Source organism: Sinocyclocheilus grahami, unplaced genomic scaffold (assembly GCF_001515645.1).
Source record: "Sinocyclocheilus grahami isolate Dianchi unplaced genomic scaffold, SAMN03320097.WGS_v1.1 scaffold1557.1, whole genome shotgun sequence".
In the NCBI taxonomy this organism is placed as follows: domain Eukaryota; kingdom Metazoa; phylum Chordata; class Actinopteri; order Cypriniformes; family Cyprinidae; genus Sinocyclocheilus; species Sinocyclocheilus grahami.
In genome coordinates, this window is record NW_015506736.1 from 19,172 (window position 1) to 45,023 (window position 25,852).

A 25,852-nucleotide genomic window follows, 5' to 3' on the forward strand; every position below is an offset into this window, starting at 1 on the left:
GGAGTGAATGTACAGCGCTCTCTCCCACCTTCAATACCACGACTGAGGTGCCCTTGAGCAAGGCACCGAACCCCCAACTGCTCCCCGGGCGCCGCAGCATAAATGGCTGCCCACTGCTCCGGGTGTGTGTTCACGGTTTGTGTGTGTTCACTGCTGTGTGTGTGCACTTTGGATGGGTAAATGCAGAGCACTAATTCCGAGTATGGGTCACCATACTTGGCCACATGTCACGTCACTTCACTTCGCTTCACTTCACTTATAATGGTAACATAGAGACACCGAAAACATGAAAACAATGTTGTGTGGGTGGCCGAATGGTAACTCTTCTTATTTGATAAATCTTAACCCAGGATGTTTATACACTGTGTTTATTTAGAGTCCTACCCATAAGATTAACCCTAACCTTAACTTTTTTAGCTGCAAATGCAAATCATGTGATGCTGTAGTTTTACAGAACGGCATGTATGTTCAATATATTACGTCTGTAACACTTTATTTTAAGGACCAATTCTCACTATTAAGTAGTTGTTTGTCAGCATGCATATTACTAGCATATTGGCTGTTTATTAGTACTTATAAAGCACATATTCTGCATGACCATATTTTACGTTACTTAATCCTACCCCAAACCTAAACTTATCTACTGCATTAACTAATAGGAGTTTGAGGCAAAAGTCGTAGTTAATAGTTAGTAGTGAGAATTGGTCCCCAAACTAAAGTGTGACCATTATGTCTCACTCCATTTTAAAATTAAAAGCTCCAAAAGGGTTTTTGGAGCAATGCAATTTGGCGTTCCCCAAAGAACATTTCAGTGAACAGTTCTTCAAAGAACCATTTGAAGAGCATTTTAATCATTCGAAGAACGTTCTACCACTATAAATACATTTTTGTGCACCACTTAATAAGTCTGGAAAATCATTAACAGTGACAGGATGCCTCCAATTAAATTAGCATATGAAACGTTTGATCATTCTTTGGCATTTTTACGTCATGGTAGCTCTACAGTCAGAGGACATGGTGTTCCTCTGACCTCAGACATTAGTGGGCCCTTCTGAGAAATAGGTGTCTTTTCCATTCCAAAAATCTGATATTTAATGTCAATTTCATTCGGATTTTAAACATTCTATGACACGTAATGTATTAGTGTTAATATATTTCTGTCACAAACACCAGCTGGAGTGCCCTTGATAACCACCAGAGAGCACTCCATCCCATACCTCTGTGACTCAGTGATGGACTGATAGATTTACTATATTTCCCATAATCCTTTGCCCGGATTCATCAGCACTCATTGTTTGCACCTGTGTCTAGTTAACCCTGTTTGCTCACCCTTTATAAGCCTGGTTCATTTTGTCATTTATTGCTAAGTCTTGCTAGTATATACTGTGTTTCTAAGCCTTGTTTCCTGTTTCTTCCATGTCTTGGTTCCTGGTCTTGTTACTCTGCCTGTTTTTTGGATTATGCCTGTGATTTTGCCGTTTTTATTGTCTGGACTGATTACCTGTGTATATGATCTTCTGCCTGTTTCTGGAATTTGATTGTGGATTACCCCTTCATTAAATATACTGCGTTTGGATCCTCTATCTTTGTGTCACCGTGCAGTTCATGACAATTTCATTGTGCCAGAAAATTAAATGTTCAATCAAATGTTCAAATTAAATGTATACATTTTTTTAAAACACCTTCAGAATTGTAACATGATTGACAGCATGTTTTTATAGATTATGTAGGCTTTGGGTGTATATTAGAAGGAAAAAATATTATTTTTGCAAATGTCAGATTGTCAATCATGGTAACAGGGCTGATATTTGTTAATCATTTTTTTAATGATAGAACATTATTATTATTACTTTATAATTATTATCAATATGGGTATATTTGTCAAAAATTGTTACTCAAATTTTACTTAAAAAAAATATAAGAATGCCTATAATAACAGAAAAAGTGTCAGTGTGGTTTCATATATCACAAATGACCACAGTGGACAGCTATAGTTAGCAGATAGGGGGGGGGGGGTTTACTTAGAAAAAATATAAGAATACCTATAATAACAGAAAAAGTGTCAGTGTGGTTTCATATATCTCAAATGACCACAGTGGACAGCTATAGTTAGCAGATAGGGGGAAAAAATAGAGAATGCATTAGTGCCCTAAATGCTGTCTGTGGGTTTTTATACCTAAATAACAGGATGGAGTAGACTGTTATAGTAGAAAGCAAGTGAGAGTGTGTGAAAGATGTTGGAGGTGTGATTGCGGGGTTTGAGGAAGTGTGATAGCCCCTCAATATCACTGTCGACTGGTGAACCATGAAGAGTCTCACTGAGCTCCACTGGGTACGGACGCCACATACAGAACAACATCACTCCAGTAAAAGGATCCATGCTGTTAATAGTGCTATACAGTACTTCATAATTGCAGTTAACAGACCTTCTCAAACATCTGACAGTCTGTACAAGAGACTTGTCATTTCTTTTGCCAGATGAAAAGGCTATAAGAAAGTGTATACATTCATTTTGAGGTACTGTTGGTATCCGTGCAGGACACAATGCGAGTACCTTGTGACGTTTTGACATCAGATCTTCATTAGATAGACAGAATTTGAAAGATGCCCTTTATGTCAACTGACAGCGATTTGGAGTGAAGATCTCCACAGCGTCTTTCAGTCTCTCTCCAGCGACTGTGGATGTCTCTCGAGCCCAGCACACATTTTTCTGCATGTCCTGTCATTTTCACACAGGCCTGACCATGTTACAGCACGTTTCTAAGAAGTGCCATGTTGTGTAGTTGAGCACGCAACATAAATTTAAGTAGCAGACATGCATTCGAGTGTTGTGGAAGCTCACGTGTGTGTTTTGGCATGTATTGGTTATTGATCACTCTCCATCACTCTTGTAGAAAGCCAAGTTCGGTCCTGGGAAGAAAGTCATCACTCCCACTGATCACCGACGCTTCAGTTTACCATCCGGAAACATGAACAGAGTTCAACTCAGTGACTTCCATTTCCTGGCTCTTCTGGGCAAAGGCAGTTTTGGGAAGGTCAGTCACACATACTTATTGCTCCTGACGTGCCTCAAAAAATGCTTGAATGTCTTTCAAAGATAAACCTCACTAAAATCAGCTACTAGTTCTTCCTCAGAACGACTTTGTCTCTCAGTGGAGTGATTAAAACAACCAGTTGTGTTGAGCCCTGGCTCCCAAAAATTGCATAAATCCAGCTGATTGGAGCTTGTCAGTTGTGGCTTATCTGTGTACAGTCACATTAGTGAAATTTCATGTGCAAAAAAGGTCAGTTGTCTCGTCAGTAGCATAGCAATGTATAAAGCACAGCTTGCACAAGTCACTTTCAAACCAAGCAGCTTTCTGTTGAATTAGAGTGACCAATTTATAAATGAGAGAAATTTTTCGCCCTAGCATGAAACTCCAGATGGCACTGATTCCTATTTGAATCACTCAAATTTCACCTGTGAAATTACGCAAAGCATCAGTAAATGTGACCGCACCTTAAGAAGGCATATGCCAAATGACTTACTAACCCATCTCTAAGGCTATGTTCACACTGCAAGCATTAGTGCTCAATTCCGATTTATTGCTCAAATCAGATTTGTGTGTGGCTGTTCACATTATCAGTTTTAAATGTGGCCAATATCAGATTCCAGTTTGATCAAATGACAGACCTGAACCAAAGAACGATAAGACATCATGAAGCGTGCCGTCATACAGAAGTAAACACGGTGGCCACTGAAGTAAGCGCTTATGCATTCAGTTATATGCTGATGTGCCATGAAAGCCAGCAAATTCATGAGCAGGCGATAAGGAGGATGAAGATGAGGAGAAAGAGAGCAAAGTTTTTAAATATTTACGGTATCGAGTATAGTTTATCTTGTATCGAGCTGTAATAATGTAATACTCCATAAAACAACACCTCTTGTCTCTCCACTGACTACCTTTGCAAATATTTCCAAGTTCGGTCCTGGGAAGAAAGTCATCACTCCCACTGATCACCGACGCTTCAGTTTACCATCCGGAAACATGAACAGAGTTCAACTCAGTGACTTCCATTTCCTGGCTCTTCTGGGCAAAGGCAGTTTTGGGAAGGTCAGTCACACATACTTATTGCTCCTGACGTGCCTCAAAAAATGCTTGAATGTCTTTCAAAGATAAACCTCACTAAAATCCAGCTACTAGTTCTTCCTCAGAACGACTTTGTCTCTCAGTGGAGTGATTAAAACAACCAGTTGTGTTGAGCCCTGGCTCCCAAAAATTGCATAAATCCAGCTGATTGGAGCTTGTCAGTTGTGGCTTATCTGTGTACAGTCACATTAGTGAAATTTCATGTGCAAAAAAGGTCAGTTGTCTCGTCAGTAGCATAGCAATGTATAAAGCACAGCTTGCACAAGTCACTTTCAAACCAAGCAGCTTTCTGTTGAATTAGAGTGACCAATTTATAAATGAGAGAAATTTTTCGCCCTAGCATGAAACTCCAGATGGCACTGATTCCTATTTGAATCACTCAAATTTCACCTGTGAAATTACGCAAAGCATCAGTAAATGTGACCGCACCTTAAGAAGGCATATGCCAAATGACTTACTAACCCATCTCTAAGGCTATGTTCACACTGCAAGCATTAGTGCTCAATTCCGATTTATTGCTCAAATCAGATTTGTGTGTGGCTGTTCACATTATCAGTTTTAAATGTGGCCAATATCAGATTCCAGTTTGATCAAATGACAGACCTGAACCAAAGAACGATAAGACATCATGAAGCGTGCCGTCATACAGAAGTAAACACGGTGGCCACTGAAGTAAGCGCTTATGCATTCAGTTATATGCTGATGTGCCATGAAAGCCAGCAAATTCATGAGCAGGCGATAAGGAGGATGAAGATGAGGAGAAAGAGAGCAAAGTTTTTAAATATTTACGGTATCGAGTATAGTTTATCTTGTATCGAGCTGTAATAATGTAATACTCCATAAAACAACACCTCTTGTCTCTCCACTGACTACCTTTGCAAATATTTGTCATATTCACCAAGTGATCAAAGAAATACCAGTATGTAAAATCTCCTGTCAGCGTGGAATAATGACGAATGTCAATCTAGAGTCACGTAAAAGTCACATGAATTCTGATATGACCGTTCAGACTGCGGTCGCATTGCAAAACATCTGACCTGAATCAGATTTAGGACCACATATGGAAGTGGCCCAATTCAGAAACGAAAAGATCAGATTCCATGTGGTTTGTGCTGTTTACATTTGTCATGAGACAAAGCAATCTGAGCAAAAGAAATCGGATTTGGGCCACATTTTCCTGCAGTGTGAACATACAGTGGGGAAAAAAAGTATTTAGTCAGCCACCAATTGTGCAAGTTCTCCCACTTAAAAAGATGAGAGAGGCCTGTAATTTTCATCATAGGTATACCTCAACTATGAGAGACAAAAGGAGGGGAAAAAATCCAGAAAATCACATTGTAGGATTTTTAAAGAATTTATTTGCAAATTATGGTGGAAAATAAGTATTTGGTCAATAACAAAATTTCATCTCAATACTTTGTTATATACCCTTTGTTGGCAATGACAGAGGTCAAACGTTTTCTGTAAGTCTTCACAAGGTTTTCACACACAGTTGCTGGTATTTTGGCCCATTAGAGTTTCCATCTAGTGTGTGTTTGCTTTCAACATAGGTGATGTTGGCAGAGATGAAGTCCACTGAGGAGCTGTATGCCATTAAAATCCTGAAGAAGGACGTGGTGATCCAGGATGATGATGTGGAGTGCACAATGGTGGAGAAGCGAGTGCTGGCCCAGAGAGAGAAGCCACCTTTCCTCACCCAGCTGCACTCTTGCTTTCAGACTGTGGTGAGAAATGCATCTCTTTATACTGTAGCTACTGTGTTTTTTCCATCTGCAATACCAGTAGGCAGTAGACACAAACAATATTAAGTAATTTTCTCACCCTCAGTCCAAACCATGACCCTCCTCTTCAAATCCTTATCAAATCTTTATGCTTATATGTCAAATCCTTACCTTTTTCATGCAATTACAGTTCAGTGACCACATATGTCAAGATCCAAAAAGAGAACTCCATAAAAAACATAAAAGTAGTATTCTGAAGCCATACAATAGCTACCCAGGTTCATTGGAAATACGACCCTCTACCTACATTTCTGCAAAACTCAAAAAACGTACCTATGGTAACGTGAGTTTTGAGTTTTTTGTTCATTGTTTTCATGTCTCTTATTTTTTAATTTGTCATAGACTTGTTTTCATGTGCTTCCCTGTATCCTCTTGTGCTACCTGTTTATGTGTCATGTTTTCATTGGTTTAGTCTAGTCATGTGGTTTCTAGTTCTGTTTTGTCATTGGTTGGTTTTGTTTTCATGGGACACTCATTGTTTGGTATGTACACTGAACAAAATTATAAACACAACACTTTTGTTTTTGCCCCCATTTTTCATGAGCTGAACTCAAAGATTTAAGATGTTTTCTATGGACACAAAAGGTCTATTTCTCTCAAATATTGTTCACAATTCTGTCTAAATCTTTGTTAGTGAGCACTTCTCCTTTGCCGAGATAATCCATCCACCTCACAGGTGTGGCATATCAAGATGCTGATTAGACAGTAAAAGGCCACAATAAAAGGCCACTCTAAAATGTGCAGTTTTATCACACAGCACAATGCCACAGATGTCGCAAGTTTTGAGGGAGCGTGCAATTGGCATGCTTACTGCAGGAATGTCCACCAGAGCTGTTGCCCATGAATTGAATGTTCATTTCTCTACCATAAGCCGTCTCCAAAGACATTTCAGAGAATTTGGCAGTACATCCGACCAGCCTCACAACTGCAGAGACCACGTGTAACCACACCAGCCCAGGACCTCCACATCCAGCATCTTCACCTCCAAGATCGTCTGAGACCAGCCACCTGCACCTGCTGCAACAATCAGTTTGCATAACCAAAGAATTTCTGCACAAACTGTCAGAAACCGTCTCAGGGAAGCTCATCTGCATGCTCGTCGTCCTCATCGGGGTCTCAACCTGACTGCAGTTCGTCGTCGTAACCGACTTGAGTGGGCAAATGCTCACATTCGATGGCGTCTGGCACTTTGGAGAGGTGTTCTCTTCACTGATGAATCCCGGTTTTCACTGTACAGGGCAGATGGCAGACAGCGTGCATGGTTTGCTGATGTCAGCGTTGTGGATTGAGTGGCCCATGGTGGCGGTGGGGTTATGGTATGGTCAGGCGTATGTTATGGACAACGAACACAGGTGCATTTTATTGATGGCATTTTGAATGCACAGAGATACCGTGACGAGATCCTGAGGCCCATTGTTGTGCCATTCATCCACGACCATCACCTCATGTTGCAGCATGATAATGCACGGCCCCATGTTGCAAGGATCTGTACACAATTCCTGGAAGCTGAAAACATCCCAGTTCTTGCATGGCCAGCATACTCACCGGACATGTCACCCATTGAGCATGTTTGGGATGCTCTGGATCGGCGTATACGACAGCGTGTTCCAGTTCCTGCCAATATCCAGCAACTTCGCACAGCCATTGAAGAGGAGTGGACCAACATTCCACAGGCCACAATCAACAACCTGATCAACTCTATGCGAAGGAGATGTGTTGCACTGCGTGAGGCAAATGGTGGTCACACCAGATACTGACTGGTTTTCGGAGCCCCCCCGGACCCCCCAATACAGTAAAACTGCACATTTTAGAGTGGTCTTTTATTGTGGCCAGCCTAAGGCACACCTGTGCAATAATCATGCTGTCTAATCAGCATCTTGATATGCCACACCTGTGAGGTGGATGGATTATCTCAGCAAAGGAGAAGTGCTCCCTAACACAGATTTAGACAGATTTGTGAACAATATTTGAGAGAAATAGGCCTTTTGTGTACATAGAAAAAGTCTTAGATCTTTGAGTTCAGCTCATGAAAAATGGGGGCAAAAACAAAAGTGTTGCTTTTATAATTTTGTTCAGTGTTTATAGCCCTCATGTTGCCATTGTCAAGCTTTGTTAATGTAACAAAGTTAATGTAATGTAAAGTTTTTGGTAAGTCTTGTCCATGCTCCATGCCATGTTTGTTTAGTTCATGTTTGTCTCATTAAACTGCACTTGGGTTCTTCAACTGGACTTCAGTGGACTATATGTTACAGAAAAGCTTGATCTAACATGAACTCAGCAGTTTTTCTCTTGTGCCTTCGACAAGGCAAGTGGGCCATTGAAGATTATGTTGAAAAATTTTGTGAACTTTCTCACCGGGTGGACTTTAATGACGTGGCATTAAAATATATTTTGTGGGTGGGTCTTAATGGGCCCATTTGCTCCCAGCTTCCTGGGGGAAAAGTCCACTGGTCCCTTGCCGAATATATAGACTATGCCTTACTGCTGAGTGGATCACCATCCACAGTCCCACAGCACCTACCAAGCCAGAGCCTGTTCACGTCATGCCTGCCAAGAAAGAGCCTCTTCACAATATGGCTGCCACTCAAGAGCTTCTTCACAACATGGCTGCCAAGCCAGAGCCTCATCACAACATGGCCATCACTCAAGAGTCTCTTCACGTCATGACCACCAGGCCTGAGTCTTCAGCCAAGATGGCCACGACAACGGAGCCTCACCATGCCACGGCCACCACGCCACAGCCTCCTCGCGTCACCACCACCTCGCCTGAGCCTCTCCACACTCTGCCCGTGTTGGCGGTTGCCATCTTGAGTGTTAGGGCTCTACATTGCACTCCAGAGGCCTCTCCTGTCCATGAATCCGCTCCAGAGCCTGCTTCAGTCCATGAATCTGCTCCAGAGCCTGCTCAAGTTCAGGAATCCGCTCCAGAGCCGCTCAGGTCCACGAATCCGCTCCAGAGCCCACTCAAGCCCTAGAGCTCAGTCCTGTGTTGGCACCAGTCTGAGTTTCCTGCCTGTCCTGTTTTGACCACAGTGGTCACATGTGAACCCTCTGCCAGTCCTGCCATGGCTAAAGAGGCCGACTTTGAACTCACAGTTTTCCCTGTCACGTCCGAGGAGGCCTTCCCTGAATTCTCTGCTTGTCCTGCCATGACCAAGGAGGCTGTTCAAGGATTTTCTGCCTGTAATGCCGGGGCTTCTGCCTGTAATGCTTCTCACAAACTTTCTGCCTGATGGCCATTGAGGCCATTCAAGGATATTCTGCCGGTCATGTTGCGGCTAGGGAGGCTGCTCACAAACTCTCTGCCTGTTCTGTCACAGCCAAGTGGTCTGTCAATATCTCTGCTCCGCCATGGCCTCCTGACCTGTGGTGGTTTTCTGCTCCGAAGCTTCACCTAGGTAACCTGTTCTGCTCTGCTCGCCTGCTCCACACTGATGGTCATCTGCTCCACCGTGGGGATTTATCGGTCCCTCCTGCTCTGCCCTAGTGGTCTTCTGCTCCGTTGTGGGGGTCTTCTGTTCTGCAAGCTCTACCTTCATTCCCTAGGTCATCGCCATAGTTCCACAATCTGCCATTGCTCCACAGTCCAGGCCTGCCATTGCCCTCTGTTCCACTGCCCAGGCCTGCCACTGCTCCATGCTTCAATCTTGCCACTGCTTCATGGCCCAGGCCTGCCACTCTTCCACAATCCTGGTTCTGTTCCCCTTCATGGGCCTGGCCCTCCATCCCTCCCCCTGTTCCCCCCTCTGCTCCACCACCCTCCTGGACTTTTTTTCCCCTCCTGGAGTTTTGATTGTTTTTGGGGTGGGTGTTTCACTAGGGCGTCAGGTGCTGCCCTTAGAGGGGGGAATATGTAATATTGTTTTTGGTCTTGTCTTGCATGCTCCATGCTCCTTGTCATGTTTATGTTTGTTTAGTTCATGTTTGTTTCATTAAATTGCACTTGGGTTCTTCAACTCGCCTTCAGTGGACTATGTTGCACCTATACATATGAATCACTGCAGATTCCAGTTGAAATCAACACTAGAGGCAGTAAAACTCAACTTTTATTCCTTTTCACACAAAGTATGATTTACAGGGCCAGAGTTTCGTTTAAGAAAGCCTAATTTTCGCACAATTCCCTGCACTATATTGTGTTCTTATTTCAAAACAGTTTTAACATGCTGCGAGATTTGAAAACTGACACTTTTGAACATAAGCATCACATATACAGCATCATGGGTTTTCTAAATTAGTAGGTTATTTTTAGGACTGGACTTTATTTTAAGGTCCAGTTCTTGCTATTAATTAACTATTAACTATGACTTTTGTCTCAATAAACTCCTAATTACTGCCTTGTAAGGTAGTTTTTAAGTTTAGGTATTTGGTAGGATTATGGATATAGAATATGGTCATGCAGAATATGTGCTTTATAAGTACTAATAAATAGCCAATATGCTAGTAATATGCATGCTAACAATCAACTAGTTAATAGTGAGAATTGGTCCCTATACTAAAGTGTTACCTTATTTTCCAACATAATAGAGCATTTTAGCAACACTCCCGCACATTTTAATCCACAATAGTTACCTGAACCAGCGTAATAAAAATGCAGCAATATGTGCCTGTACCAATGTAATAAAAACGTGACCACAGAAACTGCCATAAAACGTGCAATAAAGTACGTAATCTCAGTGTTGCAGAAATGTTGCCACAAGTACACGTTTTTCAATGAGCCTGGGTTGTACAATAGCTATTTGACAACAGATATGGTGCCTGATGAGCTGGATGCCAATCACATCAAGTGTCATTATTTTCATGTCAAATGTCATTGTTTTCATGGCTTTGGACCAAACATCATTGACTTGGTGATCTAATGGTGCCCTATTTGATTTCAGAGCTATTTGCAGTAAATTATTGTAATTTCAGTCTGTTCCCCACACAGAGTAATCATATGGCTTCAGAAGACTTTGAATATAGCACACGTCATATCGACCATTTCTATGATTCTTTGGAGTTTGACTGTCATTTTCATTGTGGAAAAGAGCTGCATGAAGAATATATGATCATTCTGTGTTTCATGGAAAAATTTATGTAAACAGCTGATGTAGGTAAATAGTGACTTTGTTTGGGGGTTTTGTAAGCGTCAGATAGGGGAAGCTCCTCCAGGAGTCACAGCAGGCCGCTCTCAGTAATGGGCATCCTGCTGATGAATAATGCAACAGATGCCAGCATGCCCTTACTAAATATTCATGAGTTGCACACAGACAGTAAACCAGCCATCATGTCCACTCGCATTTCACTCCAAACACCATAACTCCCCCTGGGTTGGTGGTTTTGGTGCTGTAGTGGAGTCCTCACCAGACTTCTTAAATACCACAGCAAGCATGACTTCCTTATTCAACCAGCCAGGTCATCACCAAACCAGCATGGTAGTAGAAAACAGATAATTATGGGTAACCTATGATGTCATAAGGATTCAAAGATAGGTATCAACAATAAAAAAAAAAAATTCTGCAGTAATTAAATTTTTTTATTTTCCCACCACAAAAGAATGTTTAAAAAAATATTTTAATTAAAATAAAATAAAAATCAGTTTGAAAGATTGTTAGAAATATTATATTTTTTATTGTAAAGTTGTTGTTTTTTTTTAGAAGAAGAAAATATGCAATGAAATATACACCTTTACTAAATATATCTTTAATAATAATTAAAATAAATATTGTCCTTTACAAATTTAACATTTGCAACAAGCTAGAATTTGTGTAGCTGTAATGTATAAATGAATTTATATGGCAAATAATGGCATACAATGCAGAACATTTCTGACAGGTTTGTAGTTTTCGACACATTCTTACTGATTCCTCCAAAACGATCAAAATGTGTTAGAAAGTTAGACAATATCTTGATGACAAATAAGAATAGAATTCGCACTAAAGATGTAGAATAAGAAATGATTCAGTCGTGCCATTAGGATTGAAGTATTAGTCAATATGCAATATGTGTTTGGTTGTGAAAGTAATTGGCTTTCTAATCCGGGGAAGAAAAAAAGGGTAGGTGACAGCAGATCTTCCTGACACCTGGTGTGGACACCAGTGTGTCTGTCTTAAAGTATATCAATATGTCAATGGCATCCTGTCTGATCTGAGGTCAGTACATGGATTGAGTCAGTGCTGAATACAGGGGCCTGCTTGTTATTTTCTGCAGCTGCACTATTTATCTCATTTGTCTTTTGTCAGGATCGTCTGTACTTTGTAATGGAGTACATTAACGGTGGAGACCTGATGTATCACATCCAGCAAGTGGGCAAGTTTAAGGAACCACAAGCCGTGTAAGACATGACTCACTTTTTACTGTCAATCAAAACCGCACGAATATAGACTAGTGATGAGCACATTATTCAAGCACAACACATATCTTTACATGTGACAGAACATGCTGGTTTGTTCTACACAGTGTGTTTGTTTGGCTATGTTCACATTGGAACACAAACTTCATGCATATATAATGCATACAGAATATACATATACTGTGAAAAGTGGTTACCTTAAAGAGCTATTTCTATCTGATTTAACCCATAAAACATTGTTTTGTTGGTATAAATGAATGTATTTAGGTTGATTTAGTTATGTTAAATACTATTTTTAACTTGAATAAAACCAGTTAATTGAGATGTTACCATTTTCAGGTTAACAGTTTTATCAGTGGAAGCAGTATAATATAATGTATTGCTTATTGTACGTAAAAATTAATGTGACACATGAAAATGTACACATGTATAATTTAGCAAGTATAGCGTCCAGTTTACATCTTTGTAAGGTTATTTTGCATTAATTTCATGTAATAAAATAATTTAATGTTTGGTAATCTGATCAAATAATCAGTCAATGGTAGATGTTAGAAATCACAGCTGATATTTCCATTCAATCATCACAAGTTTAAACTCATTGCGTTTTGTGCAGTGTACTCTGTTGTACAGTATCTGGATTTTTGTCAAATGTTGTAATCCAGGTTGTATATTGCACACATTATTTAACCTTTCTACTTTAACAAAAAACACACACACACACACATCCTGTTAAAATTTCTCTCCAAAACCAACACATTCCATCTTAAAATGCTGCCAAATGTACTGTACAAATGTACCTTTATGAAGATTTTTCATAAATTCATTGAGTCTGAATAAAATTAAAAGCAGTTCAAATACTACCATGTTTAATAAATAGCTTAAATATTTATCATTTTAAATTAATTTTTTTACTAGAGGTCGACCGATAGTGGATTTTGCCGATACCGATAGCTAGGTTGGACCACACTGGCCGATACCGATTAATTAACCGATAGTTTTTAAAATGGATACTGAACAAAAACTAAAATAATGCTTTATTAAAAAAACAGTACTGAAACATACTAGTAGTAGTAATAGTAATAATAATAATAATAATAAAAATGTTGAAATTAATACACTCTAACAAGGAACAATACTTTCATTACACAGCTTTCATTAATCTTAATGTTACAAATGGACTCTTATTTTAAAGTGTTACCATTTCATTTCAACAGTCATGCTTAAAGATACTCGTCTTTAAATATATACACAAAGGCCATAGCATTAAAATTATATACATATGGATATTGTATGTATACTCTCACACTTTAACTTCTTCTATTCTTGAACACTTGATGATTATCTAATCAAAATAAAAGCGCAGCGCTGTGTCTAGGTAGGAGAACTCACCGGTATCACACACATTCCGGAAGCGTCGTGTTCAATTCGAGCAGCGGTCTAAAACAGTTTATTTAATCACCGAACAAACACAAGTTTACTTCAAGAATGAACGAACAATGAGGCATAGATGAGTTTGAAGTTCAGTGTTTAAAAAACGGAGCAAACGGAAAGAGAAAGCACAATCTATATTATAGCTCTATAAATTAAGCATTAACAACAATTCGGGACAAATATAATGTAATTTAATGAAAAACTATGTGAATGGCGCTCTGTGGCGCGGCAGGATTTTCTGCCGGCTGCATTTAAATCCACGTCTGAAGTTTCCCGCTCTGTTCAGCGTGCAGTATACACTTGTCTAAACAAATAGCACGTGCTGTCGGTGATTTCAACCACTAGAGGCCGCTATCATACTGTATAATGACAGCAGACCCTTCTCAGCCGTTCCAGCAACGGACGCAACCCGGAAAACTATCGGCATGGATTTTTGCCGATAACGATAGTTCCAGCAAAAAACTATCGGTGCAGATTAATCGGCAAAACCGATACATCGGTCGACCTCTATTTTTTACATTACAGTAATAAGAATGAGATGTTTTTGAATTACTGTACGCTAATGAGAATTTGTGCAGAAATGTGCTTAAACAATGCAAAAACACATACAGTATAAAAATGGCACAGACAAAAAGCTCTGAACAGTTGCTCCATCAACACCCAGTCTTCACTCATGAATAAAACTGCAAACAAGAAAACATATGAGGGCCTGTATTCATGAAGAGCTGTTCCTGACATATAATTGTTCATGTTGTTATTCTAATTCTGTACATGTCTGTGTGAGCAGAGTATGTCACACAACACCATTTTTTTCACCTTGTCAGCAGAGGCTAGAAAATTTCTGCTGGAACAATCAACGCTTGAACAAAGGCACATTTGTTTCCTTTGCTTCCTGTAAGGGCTGGGATACCAGTCTGAGAAATGCAAAAAAAAATTTGATTATGTGATGCCGACTAATCTACACTGTGGTGTGTTGACAGATTCTATGCAGCAGAGATTGCTGTCGGACTCTTCTTTCTTCATAGGAAGGGAATTATTTACAGGTGAGTGGATTACAGTATCTTTACTTAAGTCCTTAAATATTGCACTACACAGAATTGAGGAGCACAGTAGATCTTATAGATGCAGTCACATGCTGTCAACGTGTCACCATCAGTGGAAAATACACTTAACTGGAGCAGATGTGACTCTCCACATGATCAAATTAGATTAGCTGAGAATGGAGCCAATAACAGCTGAGATGGTGTCAAGACAAACTTATTAAAATTCAGTTTTCGTTATTACTGTTACAGCAGTTCAGAGAAAGACCCTCAGTTTATTTGCCATATAATTGCAGTAAATTCAGAACAAACACGTACTGTATAGCTTTTACTGAGGATCTACACCATGAAATCACAGTAGGAGTTTTGTAACTTTTAGACCGTGTGTCCACCAAAGCGTTTTTTTTTCCGAGGCTTGCATATTTTTTTTCACGCCAGCAGCGTGGCGCGGCGCTGAGCATCTTTTTTGCGCGGAACTCTCTGGCGTTTGTTGAAGAATATTCAACTTTGGGGTAAAGTGCAGTGCTCATCACTGTCACTTTTTAGTCAACCGTCCAATCACAGTAGAGGAGGTGTGGGACAAATTCCACACCGACCAACCGCCACATCCTGCTTGAACAGCAGCAACAGACGACAACAAGACCCAGATAGCACACGTATGTCTGCAAGATGTCTGTTAAAGGTCTCTTGATCTGGAAAGCATCTGCTGTCTACAAACGTCTGACAAATGCCTTTCAGATGTCAGTTTTGCATACATTCTAAATCATAAACATCTTAAAGACATCTAATAGATGTCTGTTTGATCTATCTAAAAGGAAACATCCTATAGACGTATTGCAGATGAGCAAACTCTCTAAAAAATATGTCTTGCAGATGTAAATGCAGACGTCAAATAGACGTCCCCGAAATGTACGTGTGCTATCAGGGGAAGCACAACAACGGAAACAAAATCATTTAAAACAAGGGCCAGAAGCAAGTACTTTATATTGCGTCAACATTTTTATATTCAGAAATAAACTTGCGAAATCAGATACTAGTCACACTTCCGCGGATATTCCGTATCATAGCAGCCAAAACTGAAAAAAAAACCTGCTGCTCCATAGAAGTGCTTTTAAGCGCTTACGGCTAAACGTTTTTAGCAGAAAACCTGGCATTTTCAGCCGGCTAAAAACAGTTTGGTGGACACACAGCTTTAGTCCATGTCTGGAGTACACCTCCAGTACTTTAGTACTCCTAAAATTTGGAAAATGGACTATAAATATTGATGACTTGCAATCAAAGCAAATATTCTCTTCGATAATGCTTGCAATAAGCAATATAATGAACCATAATGATGTAATGTACTGTAATACCTATGATGGAAGTCTATAGGCAAAGCCGTTTGGAGGGTTAAAAGCAGAAATATGTTTTTCATATATTTGCTTATATTTTTGTTTTGTTCTGTTAACTGGTTATGCATTACAATTCCTGCACGTAAACAGCGCTTGCCACTTCCCTTTCTGACATCTGTGTGTATATTGAACGAACATTGCTGGGTTTACTAGCTTCATCATAATAGGAGATTTTCAGAAGTAGTGGATATGCATTAAAAACACAGTTTTTTTGTGTGTCTGTTTTTATAAATTTAGGCACAAGATGAGGATTTTCTGTCAACTTCTGTCAAACAGCATGTCACAGATGCTGTACGTAGAGCTTTAGTTTTCTTAAACACAGAGTATACCTTCAGCTGCATCATTAATATCCCTCAGAAATAATCCTCAGCCTTACTCTGCAAAGTGTAGGCTCCCAGTTAGTTGCAATAGCTAACATCTAGAAATGCTACTTGAATACCACGAAAAATGAATGACTTTAAGAAGTGTGGTAAATACATTTGTGTGAAAACAGAAAAACTCAGTTGTCATTGAAAATGCATGTAAATGTTATTAAATAACATTAGCTCTAACATTAATTCTTCAGTAAAATATTGTGTATGGAGCTTTAGCTGTTTTAAACTGTCAGCTGTTGTTTGCATTAGCTAACATATTCATATTCTAGATGAAAATGATTGACATCAGATGTGTGCAGTGTAGTTGAAAACACATATTATTTGAAGTAAACAACATAACTCAGGGTTTAACAGGTTCAAAACACCCGTGAAATGCAGTATACATATTCCTGTCCAGAGAATGAGACTCTTTGAGGAAAAGCTGGCTGTAAGAAAGACTGTTTATCTGCAGCGCTGTCTGCATTCAGCTCCTCACTCGCCGTTCCCATCCCTGCTGGGTTGCAGCGTTCAGCTCGCATTAATCATGCTCTTTGATGATGAAGGCTGAGCAAGACTGACCTGACCTCGCTTATACTGCCCACTCACATGCTCAGCTAAAGACCACACTATTAACTGTGAACTGTTTGTAATGAGGGAAGGCAGATGCAGAGCGTTTACCATGAACATCAGTTATCTGAGGTGCATTTCATACACCTGGTTTGTGTATTTTGTCCTCAGAGATTTGAAGTTGGATAACGTGATGTTGGACTCCGAGGGCCACATCAAGATTGCAGACTTCGGCATGTGTAAGGAAAACATGTTTGAGGGCATGGCAACACGCACCTTCTGTGGAACGCCAGATTACATCGCCCCGGAGGTGAGAGAAAACTGAGAAAACAAAACAAAACATTTATTTACCCATAATGCCACCCCAAACCTGTATGACTTTATTTCTTCTGTGGAACACAAAAGGAGATTTATCTTGGCCATTCATCAATGCAATGAAAGTCAATGAGGAGTGAGTAGGGTTGGGTATCGTTTGGATTTTATCGATTCCGATTCTTTTCGATTCCCAGTTTGGATTCTATTTGTGATTAAATTATGATATCAAACATTTATCCTGTGTCTCTTTTTTGCAAACCATTTATTGTAGCTGAATACCATGAACAAAAATCAGCAGGCTACATAAAAACTGGACTCTTTAAGAGCTGTTTGTGTACAAAATAGAACTGCATGATTCTGGATAAACTGAGTTTTTTTTTTTTTCGGAATCTGAAACAGGTTAACGTGCATCTGGCAACTTTTTATTATGTTTATCGTGGCAGTTCAGAAATGAAATGTCCAGTGAGTTGCGCGTAAATGTTAATGTATCACCTACAGTAATCCCTACCCTAAACCTTGCCGATAGTGTTAATAAAACCAAGCTGTCACAGTCTTCAGCTGGTGTGCACTAGATGGCCACCAGAGGACAATGTGTCTTTTGTGTGAGCACATGGCTTGTTGTGTGTTTATGTGTGTGTCTGTCTATTGTCTTACCCCGCCCATCTTGTTACCTCATTATTGTTTCAGTGGTTCCACCTGTTGTCTCCCTTATTACCTGCCCTACTTAGTCTCCCAGTGTTTGCTCTCTTGTGCTAGTTCGTTACTATTCGTATATACGTGTGTTGGATGTTCCTGTCCTGTCCTGTCCTGTCCTGTCCTGTCCTGTCCTGTCCTGTCCTGTCCTGTCCTGTCCTGTCCTGTCCTGTCCTGTCCTGTCCTGTCCACCTACCTGTTTTTCTCCTTTGGGGTAGTTTTTGTTGTTGTTGTTTTGTTTTATTAATAAAGAGCCCATACTTTCTGCATTTGAGTCCTCACCTCATCTCTCCACCCGCACCATGACACAAGCATGACTTAAACATGCATTTGCTGAAGTAACCATGCCATTTTATCATGACTCATGTTTCAAGGGACTTATACCCAAGTGCAGTGCTGTACCAGGTGAGCTACTGAGAAAGTTTACTACATCACACATATGGAGCTGGTTATGTGATGCAGACATCAAAATATATTAGTTTACAAGTAATGCGCTATGGTAAAAGTGTTTTGAGGTCATAACATAGTAGGAATCACATGGAAACAAGTCTTTATTAAATAATCATATGGCACTATAATTGTAATTTATTTGAAAAGGAATAAAGGTTGTTGGGGTTTTACTGCAACTATGGTCATTTCAGCTGGAAACTGCAGTGAATTGTATGTGTAGGTACGTTTTTGGACATTTGCAAAAATGGACGTAGAGGCACATTTTTCCATTAAGCCTACAGTAGGTTGACATTAGTGGAATCACCGCAGACATAAATTATAATGCTGCTAATTTTTCTACACACACCTATGACTTTAATAATAATTGGGTGGTGAAATAAAGTATGTGCCTTTTTTTGCCTGCCTAACTTTTTACCTAAATAAGCTCGAAAAAATTATGCATTTTTAATAGTTTTTTTAAATAGTAGTAATGCAAGGTTGAATACATATTTAAAAATAAATGTTTATTTAAACATGGATTATTTGCTGTTGGATTATTGTTGTTCCCTTTCCCTGTGGATTTGTTAAAAAGGAATTCTCCATCCTACTCTGTTGTTGTGTGCGTTGTATATTGTTGTGACAATTAGGGCTGTGCGATTTGGGGGAAAATATCAAATTGCGATTTTTTTTTTGACAGATATTGCGATTGCGATTTGATTTGCGATTTTAAATTTGCAAAGTCAAGCTTCAGCTCAATATTGCCAATAATGTGCAGCACAGTATGGGTATCATTACCCTGCTGAAAAAAACAATAGAAACCATCACACAAATTCTTAATAGTTTCCATTAAACCATTACAAAATTCCTTTTTGTTTTGGCCATTATTCCAATAGGAATTACTGTTGTTCTATTGGTTCCCATCTGCCAGATTACATCCCACCAATAGAATCCATCAAATATACACCACTATAGTTTACATTAAAACCAAACAAATTAAATTTGTTATTGTGTTTTGGGAGGGGTTCTATTGTTTTTTTTTTTTTTCAGCAGTCAAGATTATAAGAGTCGACACAGGTTGCGCGCGTGTGTCAAGCCTCGTCCATACTGCCAGATGTGCTCGTAGAGACTTGCGGAGCCGGGTGCAAGTATAAACGAGCATTACGAGACAGGCTGCATGAGTGCAGCAAGCATGAACAGCTCGTCCGTGACACGGGATTCGCACCGTGTGGGGCAGAGGGGAGCGAGTATGAGCAGCATTCACAGACACAGGCTGTGTGTGCGCTCTTCTGAATTGGGAATAGCGAACATGCATCGTAAACTTATTCAAATTAATCTGTTGGGGAGATAAAATGTGCAAGATAACGTTCACGTACTAACAAAAACATTTAAGAATGTATCTTTTATTCTCCAGTACTGAAAACAGACCCGATAAGGGAGCTTTTGATATGCGCTGTGACGCAGCTCTTGCAAATTAACTTTTTTGTTCGTTGTCTGTCATTTCGAAGCTTAAATTGCATACGTTTTTCTTTAGTTTTAATCTGCCTAACTATCGATCTGACCCAGTAGATGCCATAATCCCACTCTGTCTCTCTCCCGCGTTCTTTTATTTTTATTTTTATGGTGGGTGTTTACGCAGTTGGCTAGAGCATTGCTGATTGGGGAGAACGGAGGTGCGCTCACTCTATTGGTTAGTAAGACTGCAACTCAAGGCTGGCAGTCATGCATATGCTCTGGAACAAAGTAATATCGCGTCAATATCGCAGGCTTTGCGATTAGGAAATCGCAACGTCTCAAATCGCGATTTCGATTAATCGCACAGCCCTAGTGACAATCCCCTGACAGGAATAGTGTAGATGTAAACTATTTAATAAAAATTAAATATTTAATAAAACTAATTTTACTAGTGAATTTTTATATAATTGCCTTTAATTGTATAATTGTTTACATTTCCTATTTGGCTTTCAGTTGAGTTGTGCCAAATCGAGTAGTCCCAGACCCAGTCTGAATTTAATTTATGCTTAATTTTAATTAGTAACTAATTAGTAATAAAAATGAATGAATGAATGATTCATTTAATTTGTTTTTTAATATATTTAAACATTAATGCTTTGAATGATTATTAAAGTAAATCTTGGATCTTTCGCTGCTAAATCAGAAAATGTTTTTGGACAGTTTTTTTATATATTTTTTTTTAACATACATGGCCACACCATTCACTAATAGCCACATTTTAATTTACTCTCTTTTGCCCACAGTGTTATTGACCTGTAGATTAGCGCTGTGACGTTTCCACTGAAGCATGTGGCATCTTGTCGTGTGTGTGTGTGTGTGTGTGTGTGAGTGAGAGAACTTTTGAGGTCAGGCTGTTGATGTGAATGCTGGCAGACAGTCTGCTCTGTGTCTGTGAGTAGACAGCCAGCAGACACTTAAAACATGCTTACTGTGACCTTACGCTTTATGCAGTGTATTAAAATAAGTCAAGTATTAGACTAAAGAAAAACTTTATATATTTATTTATTATTAAGTCATTGTTTTATGATTTCAGTTGTTAGATATAATCAATCAAGTCAAGTCAAAATTAGATTAACTAACATTTTTTTGCAAAGAGGTGTTGTATAGACATGTGGTAGTTTAAAATGTGCTACCTTTCATGCAATGCTCAGTTTAAAGTATATAACACATCTAATAAAGTATAAAACACATCTAACACATCCCTATTTGTGGAAAGTTGCACAACTATGCAGTCATTTCTAAAGCACACATGAAGAGGAAGAAAATCAGAGTTTGACATGAAACATCCACTCTCTATGCTTAACAAAGCTCTCATTAACTTCCCCATGTGATTATGCACACACATTGGTGTGTGTGCTGAATATGTGGGTGTAAGTGGACTGGTGCGGGGGGAAAAGGTGATTATTACAGCAAATGGTTAAAAATAGCAGAGCGACTACCACCCCCTTGAGCAGTAATGAAATGTGCATTGTGCTCTTGACAGATGAATGGAGACTGAATAGAGTTTCCCAAGAGCCCATGAGAGTTGAAAGAATGACTGGACAGAAAGTGATGCACGTGTTAATTTCCTCTTCCCCCAGATAATCGCCTATCAGCCGTACAGTAAATCGGTGGACTGGTGGGCATACGGTGTGCTCCTCTATGAGATGCTGGCTGGGCAGGTAGGTGGACGTGCGCAGAAAGTTCTTGTGAATCATTTAGTATTCTCTGTAGTACTCAAATGAGTCAGATGCCAGGGCTTTTCAGAGGTGCTTTGAATAACTGTGATTGCAGCCCTGCTGTGATCAGCGAATGCCATAGCAAACGACTTGCAGCGAAACACACTGTCTCCGAGCAACAGAGCATGATGGAGAGGATTGAGATTTTGGTTTGCACAAGGTGCTTCTGATGGAACAAAAGACTTTTAATGCATTTTCGTGTTACATGTATGTATTTTTTTAAATCTCCTGGGTTCAAAACTGTTTAATTTTCTCTGGGCAGTATGTGTACAACTGTCAAAAAAATTTGCAAGATTTTTTTGCAAAACCAGCTTGTCACTGGGGCAGTACCCTCAAAGGGGATACCTTTGTACCTTCTTTACTCCCAAAGGATAATAGTCATAATAGTACCATAAGAGTGCATATGTGACCCTGGACCACAAAACCAGTCTTAAGTGTCAATTTTTCAAAATTGAAATGTATACGTCATCTGAAAGCTGAACAAATAAGCTTTCCATTGATGTATGTTCGTTATGATAGGACAATATGTGGTCGAGATACAACTATTTGAATATCTGGAATCCGAGGGTGCAAAAAAATCCAAATATTGAGAAAATCGCCTTTAAAGTTGTCCAAATGAAGTCCTTAGCAATGCATATTACTAATAAAAAAATAGGTTTTTATATATTTACGGTAGGACATTTACAAAATATCTTAATGGAACATGATCATTACTTAATATCCTAATGATTTTTGGAATAAAAGAAAAATCTATAATTTCGACCCATACAATGTATTTTTGGCTATTGCTACAAACATACCCTAACGACTTAAGACTGGTTTTGTGGTCCAGGGTCACATATTACTACTCTAAGCTACTAATATGTAACCTTCAGGGTTAAAGAAGGTACAGATCTATCTATCTGTTTATGTATGTATGTACTTGATTACAAAATTTAAAAAAATGATATTTACTTTTTTAAATTATTTACAAAATGTAATACATTATAGTATAATCTAGTTGGATATAATGCAACATTTACTTTTAGCTCACAGCCCTCAATCAAGTTTTTTTTGTGTCCCTTAATATTAAAAAGTTTGGGCAACTCATCCTTGCTTTGCTAAACTTTCTTACAGATCCAATTCTGAGAAAGAATCTGGAAGATTTACTGTTTGTTATTAAACAAAATTATTTATTTTAATAGATTGGTAACACTTTATTTTAAGGGCCAATTAGCTAGTTAATTAACTCACTATTAACTAGTGGCTTATTAGCATGCATATTGATAGCATATTGGCTGTTTATTAGTATTTATAAAGCATATATTAACGCCTTGTTCTGCATGACCATATTCTAGATCCCTTAATCCTACATCATACCTAAACTTAACAACTACCTTACTAACTATTAATAAGCAGTAATTAAGAGTTTATTAATGCAACATTTGTAGTTAATAGTGAGAATTGGTCCCCAAACTAAAGTGTGAACAATATATGTTATATAATATCTTATATTTTATTATTATCTTATTTCACTTTTACAATGTAGCAGTGGTACTATGCAAAAAAATTAAAAATAATGCAATGCAAAAACACAAAAACATTTTTGTACTTGTATGACTGGTTTTATACACAAAGACAAACAGACATTTAATTCACATGCGTTGACTTAATAAACTGCTTTATTTGTTCCTTTTGGAATATTCTCTGTTCGTTTCAGTGATATTCATTTATATAGAGTGCTGCCCAGGCCTCAGTGTGAAACGCACTTCCTGTGTCCTCTATACTTTCTGCCAGAACGGTTACCAAGGTTACGTCATTTACATCTCAGCTTTCTCCCGCTGACTCCCGGGTCCAATTACCCAACAGAAGAATCTTGTTATACACTTGATGTGTTTCCCTTTGGACGATTTTGTCTTGGACACCCCCATCCTGGAATGATTCCTGCTTATGTAATATATCATCCCACTGCTGTGAGGATACAGCGTTTAAAAGAAAAAAATGTGAAAAGTTTAAAATGACTTGGGAATCATGACAGAAATGTGTATTGTTCCTTTTTAGAAACTCTGAAAGTATTGAGTACTGTGGGTGTCTGCTAATAACCCGCCTCTGTCAGGATGAGGAGGTGGGAGCTGTCAGTACTTCTGGAGAACTTAAAGAGATAGTTCACCCAAAAATGAAAATTCTGTCATTAATTACTCACCCTCATGTCGTTTCAAGCCCGTAAGACCTTCGTTCATCTTCGGAACACAAATTAAGATATTTTTGATGGAATCTGAGAGCTGTCTGACCCTCCATAGACCGCAACGCACCTGAAATGTTCCCAAGTCCAGAAACGTAGCAAGGAGATCGGTAAAATAATCCATGTGACATCAGGGGTTCAACCGTAATTATATGAAGCTACGAGAATACTTTTTGTACGCAAAAGAAAAAAAAACGACTTTATTCAACAATTCGTCTCCTCCGCATCACCCTGTAGAGCCATTTTGGAGAATATCAGCTGGACGTAAACAGCGTATGATGTTCTGTGTCAGCTGCGTCACGCCGGATCTGTTTCCTACGTTGTTGTGATTTTATCTGAAACAAAAACAGCGTATCCGTGTGACGCCGAATGGTGCTACAGGGTGATGCGGAGGAGACGAATTGTTGAATAAGGTTTTTTTTTTTCGCACAAAAAGTATTCTCGTAGCTTCGTAAAATTACGGTTGAACCCCTGATGTCACATGGATTATTTTACCGATCTCCTTGCTACGTTTCTGGACTTGGGAATATTTCAGTTGCGTTGCGGTCTATGGAGGGTCAGACAGCTCTCAGATTCCATCAAAAATATCTTAATTTGTGTTCCGAAGATGAACGAAGGTCTTACGGGTTTGAAACGACATGAGGGTGAGTAAGTAATGACAGAATCTTCATTTTTGGGTGAGCTAACCCTTTAAGATGGATTGAGGGTTCCAGAGCTGTGAAAAATAAGAGAGAAAGAGACATGTCTTTGTTGTACACTTTACCTCAATTCATTAAAAACATGGGTCTATGGAATCTGCCCAATCATTTTTAAGCAACTACTCTGTTTCTAACAGCCTCCATTTGATGGTGAGGACGAGGATGAGCTGTTTCAGTCCATAATGGAGCACAACGTGTCCTACCCCAAATCCCTGTCTAAAGAAGCAGTGTCCATCTGTAAAGGGGTAAGTCCCGGGACATCAGCAGGAGCTGCTTTATTCCTCTAAATATCTATATGCCGTTGCTCATTGAATGAGAAATGAATAATGCAGAGGCTATATTGGAATTATTTTTCAGCTTGGATTAATAACTGGCGTACTTTAATATTGCTGTCAGCTCAAGTCATGGAATTATCACCCGCTATAATAGTTGAGTGGAAGATAATATTTCATTTCATTTGTCTTTTCATTCTGTTTGATTATGTTCCTCTGCGAATCAGAAAAAAATATTTAAATGATTCATGGTGGTGATTTAAATGTCAGTAAAGGCAGTGACGATACTTCATGATTACTAATGTGGAGGAGATCATTAGTTAATGTAGAATAGTTTCAAATGTCATTATGTATATCAGATGTTTTGGGCACTGTGTAATTTTTCTTAAAGGGGTCATATGATGCTGCTAAAAAGAACATTATTTTGTGTATTTGGTGTAATGAAATGTGTTTATGTGGTTTAAGGTTAAAAAAAATCATTATTTTCCACATACTGTACATTATTGTTTCTCCTCTATGCCCTGCCTTTCTGAAACGCGTCGATTTTTACAAAGCTCATCGGTCTGAAAAGCAAGGTGTGCTCTGATTGGCCAGCTATCCAGTGCGTTATGATTGGCCCGAATGCCTCAAGCGTGTGACGGAAATGTTACGCCCCTTACCATACTGTGATGATGCCCAGTCAGGCCGGAGCGACGAGACAAAAACATGAAAACCCATTATAAACGAGGCATTCGTGGCATCCAGTGGGGACATAATTATGGATTATAATGTCTTATACTGTCTTTTTATGCGTTGCGTTGCATCGCGCCGCGTAAACCTAAAACCATGTCTGCATTTGTGATCGGAGAAATTACAAACAACAAGTCTTACTCTACACTGCTCAAAAAACTCGCTTTAAATATAAAATCTCTTTAAATATAAAAAACGTACTTACAATCTGTGAGTCAGAACAGCCGGCATTGTAGTCTACTCT

The 25,852-nt window shown here is 39.1% G+C and overlaps 1 protein-coding gene across 1 annotated transcript in view; it reads left to right on the forward strand.

The window, feature by feature from the left end:
- Positions 1–25,852, forward strand: part of LOC107571174 (protein kinase C alpha type-like) — a 43,742-nt gene that overhangs the window by 6,442 nt on the left and 11,448 nt on the right. The window contains exons 5-11 of the mRNA XM_016257464.1: positions 2,895–3,035; positions 5,681–5,854; positions 12,130–12,221; positions 14,651–14,713; positions 17,193–17,331; positions 21,551–21,631; positions 24,745–24,852. Coding sequence (XP_016112950.1) covers positions 2,895–3,035; positions 5,681–5,854; positions 12,130–12,221; positions 14,651–14,713; positions 17,193–17,331; positions 21,551–21,631; positions 24,745–24,852 — 798 coding nt within the window. The remainder of the gene's footprint in view (positions 1–2,894; positions 3,036–5,680; positions 5,855–12,129; positions 12,222–14,650; positions 14,714–17,192; positions 17,332–21,550; positions 21,632–24,744; positions 24,853–25,852) is intronic.